Below are 8,221 nucleotides of genomic sequence, written 5' to 3'. Positions count from 1 at the left end.
GGTAAGTATTCAAGCTTATTATTCATTTAATCGGATTAATTTTCGAAGTTAGGTCATAAATCTAAAGTTTTTATCGATTCTCAATATTGAGGTTCGATTGAAAAGTTGTCAAGCTATATATATGAAAGTTTATTTCCTGGAGGTGTAAGGTTAGAAGGAGCACAAGAGATAAATTCACTAAGATTAAGTAGTAATCAATGATGTTTTCCCAATTGACTTGGTAGGCAATCAAAATGCTTATTATTAGTAAAACCAAAATGCCCAATTGATATTTAAGATCTTAATCTAGCGGAAGAAGTATGGCGTAACTGAAAATGTCAAGTTTCTATCAAGGACTTGAGGTTGGCGAGGGCTAGTGACTACTGCCTTAGGGCATGGTTGATGCCCCACCAACAATGGGGCGCGGCCACAAGAAGGAAAGCTAGCCTCGGCCCTTTGGTTGATTTATTTTTTTAATTTGTGTTTTCTTTTTTTTTTTTTCCTTAAATTTTAAGTCTTTTTATGGAAAAAGAGAGAAAAAAAGGAAAAAAGAAGAAGAGAGAAAATAAGAAAATATAAAGGATGGAAATGTCATTGAGCAGCCGATGAGGTCAAGTCTTTTGTTAAGACTATCATGGCTACTTCAAGTGCTTATTTGAGAAAATGAGGATACTCCGAGCTCCTATTTTAGATAAAAATTCACTTCAAATTCTTATTTGAGAAATTGAGGGCACTTCAAGTTTTTGTTTAGAATTTTTCCTTGAATATATGGCATAACTTTGAAAATTACTCCGATTATATGAACTAAGGACTTGAATCCTTACCAAACACTGCAAAATGTGGCTAATTCAGCTTGTCAAGTTTGAACTTTTCCTCATATTTTCCTCTCTTTTCTCTACGTTTTCAATTTTTCTTTGCTTTTTGACTAGTTGACTAGTCAATGCCGCAATATTACACTTTAAAGAAGGGAGGTTAACTTCATAAGGGGGTAAAAGTACTTCAATATTTTCTCTCTGCTCTCTTTCGTAATCTTTTATTAATTGATCATGTTCCGGTTGGACGTGTGTATTTATCTTTGTTCTTCTTTCATAATTTAAATGCATTTTGTCATGAATTTATTTAAAGATTTAAATATTTATGTTGCACAAAAAAGATTGTGAGATTTTCAATGAGTTAGGATTGGCAATAATAGGAAGTTGGAATTAGTCTTAAGTCAATAGGGTGTTCAATTTTGGGGATTATTGATGTAGATTAGGGGTGAGCATGGTCCGGGTTGGTCAGAGCCACCCCTTAACCCTAGGACCAACTCGTACAGTATCGGTTCTCAATTTTAGGATTGAAGACCGACCCTATTAAACCTGGGACCAAGGACTAGACCGACCCAATGGGTTCGGTCCAGTTCCAAGGTCAACTCGAGACCGATCGATACCTTTTTTCGTCTTATTTTTTATACTCCCTAAAAAAGTAAACTTACAAATTCAAATTACACATCCATTGACAATACGGCATTGTGCAACTAAACTATAAATACCAATACATATTAAGCAAATTTAAGATGACACAATAATAAAAATTTCGTACCTGCTAACCGCTCATCGAGATATGGGACAAGATGAAAAGTTTTTATAATCATCTATCTTTAATATTCATAACATTATATGCAAAAGCGTTTTCCTACATTCGATCATGCAGAGTCCACTCAACTAAAAAATGAGCTTCACACCACTTGACTAGCATTTGATCATGTAGAGTCCACTCAACCAAAAAATGAGCTTACACCACTTAATTAGCAAATCATCGTAGCAATTGCAGTAATATTCTACTCTTCAAAAACTTCTACCATTTGACACAAATTGAAAAGCAAAGTGCAACTAAAATTCATTAGTAAAATACAATTAAACCATAAAAAGTTCAAAATAATTAATATAAACCATGAATATATAACTTCACATCTTGTTAATTCACTTGAATTTCTAAATACCTAAAAACAAAACGAACGACACATAATTAATACTCAACAAAAGTTTTAAATTGAAATTACTATTAGTGCTATTGATAGAACATCTCAATATAATATAATATAAAGACATTTTACTTAGATTTAAATATATAAAAGAATTATAAATAATATAATATAATATAATATAATATAATATAATATACAAGTTGGTTCGGGGTTGGACCGATCCAAAACTCTTAAGACTGATGACCAACTCGTACAGTGTTGGTCCTGGAATTTCAAGACCAAGGACCGACCCAATCCCCTTGGGAATCGGACAAGGACCGGCAGGGTTGATCCGGTCCAGGGTTGATCCAAGGTCGACCCTAGACTGCTGCTTACCCCTAGATGTAGATGTCACAATTGGCAGTCTCATTAGGGCATTGACTTGGAACTTAGTGGCCTTTTCCGATGGCTTCTTATCAGTTCATGGAAAATGCCTGTGGCTCCAGATCAGCCTTGAGATTACAGGGTTCTTCATTCTTATGTGATCTCTCTTCTCCCTTTCTTCCGTCTTCTTAACTCACTCGGCAGATTCGCTGATTTTGAGAACTTGACTGCTTCAAGCAGTATGAAAGCTTTTGCGGCACTTTCCATGTGTCTTGTTCTCTTCTCTTGCAATGCCCTTCTTTCCAATGCACTAGATACCATAGCAACAGATCAGTCCATTCGAGACGGCGAGAACCTACTCTCTGCTGGTGGGACATTTGAGCTGGGGTTCTTCAGTGCGGGCGATCCCCGAAAGCGATATCTGGGAATATGGTACAAGAAAATAGCCACGACAATAGTGTGGGTTGCAAATAGAGTAGCACCCCTTGCGGACGCATCAGGCACTTTGAGGGTTACTACCCACGGAAGTCTCGTCCTTCTCGACGGGAATGGAAGTGATATCTGGTTGTCGAACGCTCCGATACCAGTGCGTAATCCAGTTGCGCAGCTCTTGGATTCTGGAAATCTGGTTGTGAGAGACGCAGAAGGCAGTGATCCCAATACTTTCCTGTGGCAGAGTTTTGACTATCCTACAGATACACTTGTAGCCGGTATGAAGCTAGGACGGAATAGAAGATCAGGCTTCAATCGTCATTTAACATCATGGAAGAGCATTAATGATCCTTCTCCAGGTAACTTTACGTTTCAACTTGATCCGAATGGCTACCCACAAGAACTATTGAAGCAGGGTTCTGACATCAAGTTCAGCACAGGACCATGGAATGGTCTTCGATGGAGTGGCATACCTAATTTAAATCCAAACCCATACTACAGGTATGAATTTGTGTTAAATGAGGAAGAGATGTACTACCGCTACGAGCTCCTCAACAGCTGGGTCATTTCCAGGATGATATTGATGCCCAATGGCATGCTACAGCGATTCACTTGGATTGACCGAACGCAGGGTTGGACGCTTTACATCAGTTGCCCAATAGACCAATGTGACAACTATGCATCATGTGGTGCCTATGGTAGCTGTAGGGTCGATACTTCCCAGTGTGTAGGTGCTTGAAAGGCTTTGTGCCCCGATTTTCTCAAGAATGGGATATTTTGGATTGGTCCAATGGGTGTGTGAGGAGAAATGCTTTGGATTGTGAAAAGGACATATTTGTGAAGTATTCTAGGTTAAAATTGCCGGATACTCGGTCTTCCTGGTTTAACGAGAGCATGAATCTTCAAGAATGCGAAGTAGTTTGCATGAAAAATTGTTCCTGTATGGCTTATTCGAACTTAGACATCCGAGATGGAGGAAGTGGTTGCTTGCTGTGGTTCGACAAGCTGATTGACATTAGAGAGTACAGCGACTATGGACAGGACCTCTACATCCGGATGGCTGCATCAGAATCAGGTATTCATTTATTATAGACATGAATTTGCTAGATACTGAAGAGAAAAACGGACACCCATCTTTGTGGGGGAGCTTAGAGAAGTGCGATATTGGTGATACCTAGTTCTCACTCCTGATCCTGTGTGCTCCTGCTTCTTCTCTTAGCTTTACTACCGTCACACCAAAAGAAGCATGAGCTGGTCATGGGCTTGGCAGTTTCTTTCGGGTCTGTTTTCCTCATTCTGGTTCTCACCATCCGTGTTCTACAATGCAAGAAGAAGAAAATGAAGCTTCCCGAAGGTAAACCGTACTTTATGATACAGTGCTGTCAGATTTTGTATTCTGGTTCTCATCATTCCCAGTTTTTACATTAGTCATTTCGTCACTTACAAGTAGGCATTTTACAAGATCTCCCAGTACTTATTCTATTATTGAACACAAAAATTCTTGTATCGTGTTCATTACATTAGTCAGCCCCTTGTAGAAGTGAAGTTTTTTTTTCTTAAATTAGACTATCATTAGAGGGGATTCTGCATTCATGTCCCATTCAGCATTCATCCTCACCAGGCCCAACAGTTATAAGATTTTCAATTTATTTTATCTTACCATTCCACATCTCCAATGAGAGGTCACTAAAAGATTCCATGATGAACTGACAAAGTCAGCCAGTCTCAACCAAATTGTTCCGAGGCATTTGTGTGTCAGTGTCAGATGTGCGAAACAATGACAAACCACTAGCAATTGCGATCGTATTATCCTAATATGTTCGCAATTCAATGCTTTCATATTTAGCAATTAGCATGCCTTTGTAGCATCATGATTGAAGGAAATCTGAATTAATGCAGAAGCCACCCAGAGATATTTGCAAATCAATTTCATATAATTTATGCTCCTGCTAAAAGGGACAGTTTTGAATCAGGAGACAGCTGTGAAAACCAGAAGGAAGATCTTGAGTTGCCACTATTTGACTTGTCTACAGTAGCTATTGCTACCAATTACTTTTCGTCGGACAATAAGCTTGGAGAAGGTGGTTTTGGACCTGTCTACAAGGTACTAAAATTGTGCATGCTATTCTCGAGGACATTCTTGCAATTTGAGGATTGTAAAGTACTGCCTCGCTGTTGCATTTGCATAATTTGTTTAAGAAAATATTCCAAGGCTGAATAACTTGATCCCAAAATGTTTAGCTACTGTGAGTGGAATTCTAGTGAGAAAAAGAGTAGGCAAGGAATTATTTTTCACTAAACAAGTTGACCATATGCAGGGTGTGTTGAGGGGTGGTCAAATAATTGCTGTGAAGATGCTGTCAAAGAACTCAAGACAAGGGCTGCATGAGTTTAAAAATGAAGTTCTATATGTTTCCAAGCTGCAGCACAGGAACCTAGTGAAGCTTCTAGGATGTTGCATTGAGGAAGAAAAACTTTTGATCTATGAATTCGTGCCCAACAGGAGCTTGGACTCATTTCTCTTTGGTTTGCTTACTTTCTCAATTCCTTAGAAGCATGAATTTTGTGAAAGCTCCAAAATATGGTCACTAAAGTAGCAAATTAGCAAATGACTAAATGGATGCCTTACTCCTTGTAAGTTACAAACCGTGCAGAGTTTACTAATGTGAAATGAACTTTTGACAGATCCAACGCAGAGGGAGCAACTGGACTGGTCAGCTCGTTTCAGCATCATCAATGGAATTGCTAGGGGGCTTCTTTACCTTCATCAAGATTCCAGACTCAGGATTATTCACAGAGATATAAAAGCTAGCAATGTATTGTTAGATTGTGAAATGAACCCCAAGATCTCTGATTTTGGCTTGGCTAAAAAGCTTCGCAGGGAATGAGACACAGGCAAATACTAACAGAGTGGTTGGAACATAGTAAGTTCTTTTAGTGCAGTGATGTCCTCTGTGCTCAATTCGCTTTTAAACTGATGGTTCCAATAAATCAATTTCTGTAGTGGTTACATGTCTCCAGAGTATGCTCTTGATGGAGTTTTCTCAACAAAATCTGATGTCTTTAGCTATGGTGTATTGGTGCTCGAGATCGTAAGCGGGAAGAGAAACAGAGGGTTTCGTCATCCAGACCACGATCATAATCTCCTCGGACATGTAAGTTTGTAATACTGTTCGCCTTCCAGCCACGAGAATTTCCCCTAATGGTTGGTTTCAATGTGGTCAGGCCTGGAGACTGTTCACAGAAGGCAGGTCCATGCAGTTGCTCGATAAGTTGGTCCAGAATTCGTGCAGTACTTCTGAAGCATTACGCTCTATTCATATCGGCCTACTGTGCGTGCAGCGATGCCCCAATGATAGGCCGAGTATGTCCGCGGTGGTTATGATGCTGGGAAGCGACATCGAATTGCCTCTTTCGAAAGAGCCGGGGTTTTTCAATGAAAGGAATCTACTCCAAGAAAACCCTTCACAAAGTCAACCAAACGAAATCACCATGACACTGTTATCTGCTCGATGAGAGAGTCGTGGGCATGACTTGCATTCTTTCTCTTTATGTGAACCTCATACTCCATGTGGAAAACGAAGCAAGTTCTTCAATGTGCTCCCCCAGCTATTCTCCCGAAAATACCGCATCTCTCATTTGGCTGCAGTTTGAATGTACATGAAATGTCTTAAGTCCACAGATTCCGACAATCCTTTTTTACAAGTTTGTATTCCGAAGGCCAAGAGTTCCCGTACAAGGGCAACTTCCCCCAAAAACTCTGCATCATTGGCCAAAAAAGAAAAATCTCGTCAACTCTATATCTTCCATAAGCTCAGTACTTTATCTCCCCGTCAGAGAACAAATTTCCATCTGATTGAGTTCCCTATCGCCATCGAAATCACTTTTCTTCAAGAACGATGGCATGGACTTGGCACGTGAACCCGGTCTTTGTTGAAGTCATATCAAAATTTGCATGAGGACAATCTTTGAACTAAATAGGGTCCTAGTTCACACTAAATAGAAATGAGGGAACATTCACCCGTTTCTTGGAAAGATAGGAAGAAGTTTGGGCTGGGGGCGTGCGCTACCAGGTTGGTCGTTTCAATGGCTAGAATCTTGAGCTAAGCCTGATTTTAAACTTGGAATTGGGAGCTCAGACACCTTGGCCCCAGAACTGGCGACCTCGAAAACCGACCAGTTTGGTTCTATCAACGAATGTTGATGAATAAAACAATATGTGCACATGGAAACCAAACTTCTCATTAGTTGGTAATACCATGAACAGTCTAAAAGACCTGGGAAACTCGCTGGTATGAAATAAGTTGTTTCGAGGTTTGGGAAGGGTTAACATCAACTTAGGATAATTCTTACTGATGCAAGAGTATGGTCGAGCAGCTACTTTGAGATAAGCCAACTTCACCATACTTTTAATATATGGAAATTTACTGGAAAATTCAAAAATCTATTGTCATGTCAATTCAGTTCTAAAATATTTTTTTGGCCAAATGACTCCTAAGCTTTTTGTAATTATGTCAATTTAGTCAATCCGGCTAATTTTTGCCAAGCGACACTGACATGGATACTAACTGTCCTACGTGACATCACTGGCACCAACATGGACAATTTTTAACAATATTTTAATGTTTTTTATTTTTTATTTTTCCTCTCTTTTTATTCCCTCTCTCTCTCTCTCTCTCTCTCTCTTATTTCTTCCTCCAGCTAGCCGCTGCCTCGGTCACTGGCCTAAGGTAGGGCCGTCCATGTTAGTGCCGGCCGGTCAAAATTGTCTAAAGAGACTGAATTGACACTAATGCAAAAAATTTACTACTCATTTAACCCAATACAAATATCTATGATTAAATTAGTACAATTATAATAGGTTTATGGTTTTTTTGGGTAACTTTCCCATCTAATCTAATTGCACCTATGTGCATCACCAGCATTCACCATTAAAATACTTAACCCGAGATTGTGGGAATCTTGAAAGCGCCCTTTCTTTAAATTACTAGAAATTGCTTGATTAAATATACAGGTCACCTTATCTTTTGGTCATGGTTGCTTCGGTTAGGTTTCTGAGTTTGTCAAATGTTTCCTAATCAGAAGGTGTTGAACGAGTTTGGGTTGTAAGTATCTTAAGTCAAGAAACGCGAACTCTTGTCAATGACTTGGAAGATAGGGATTGTGAAGTAAATGTTACGATGGGCGACTTCGTTGGCGTGATGACTAAGAAGTAGTGGATTTTTCCAATGACTTGAAATTGTCAAGAAACGCGAACTCTTGTCAATGACTTGGAAGATAGGGTTGTAAGTATCTTAAGTCAAGAAACGCGAACTCTTGTCAATGACTTGGAAGATAGGGTTGTAAGTATCTTAAGTCAAGAAACGCGAACTCTTGTCAATGATTTGGAAGATAGGGTTGTAAGTATCTTAAGTCAAGAAACGCGAACTCTTGTCAATGACTTGGAAGATAGGGTTGTAAGTATCTTAAGTCAAGAAACGC

General features: G+C 39.2%; 1 protein-coding gene across 1 annotated transcript; it reads left to right on the top strand.

Annotated features, from left to right (window-relative positions):
• Window positions 1-2,446: 2,446 nt before the first annotated feature.
• On the top strand, window positions 2,447-6,442 carry LOC104452088 (G-type lectin S-receptor-like serine/threonine-protein kinase At4g27290). Its single transcript, XM_039315252.1, is given in 9 exon segments — window positions 2,447-3,462; window positions 3,465-3,815; window positions 3,960-4,094; window positions 4,714-4,844; window positions 5,059-5,266; window positions 5,426-5,607; window positions 5,609-5,664; window positions 5,745-5,895; window positions 5,966-6,442. Coding segments are annotated over 9 exon segments (2,418 nt in total). The 5' UTR covers window positions 2,447-2,549; the 3' UTR covers window positions 6,257-6,442.
• Window positions 6,443-8,221: the final 1,779 nt, after the last annotated feature.

Source organism: Eucalyptus grandis, chromosome 6, assembly GCF_016545825.1.
Source record: "Eucalyptus grandis isolate ANBG69807.140 chromosome 6, ASM1654582v1, whole genome shotgun sequence".
Lineage (NCBI taxonomy): Eukaryota > Viridiplantae > Streptophyta > Magnoliopsida > Myrtales > Myrtaceae > Eucalyptus > Eucalyptus grandis.
The sequence above is the reverse complement of the archived record's forward strand: the minus strand, read 5'-3'. Positions and strand labels throughout refer to the sequence as shown.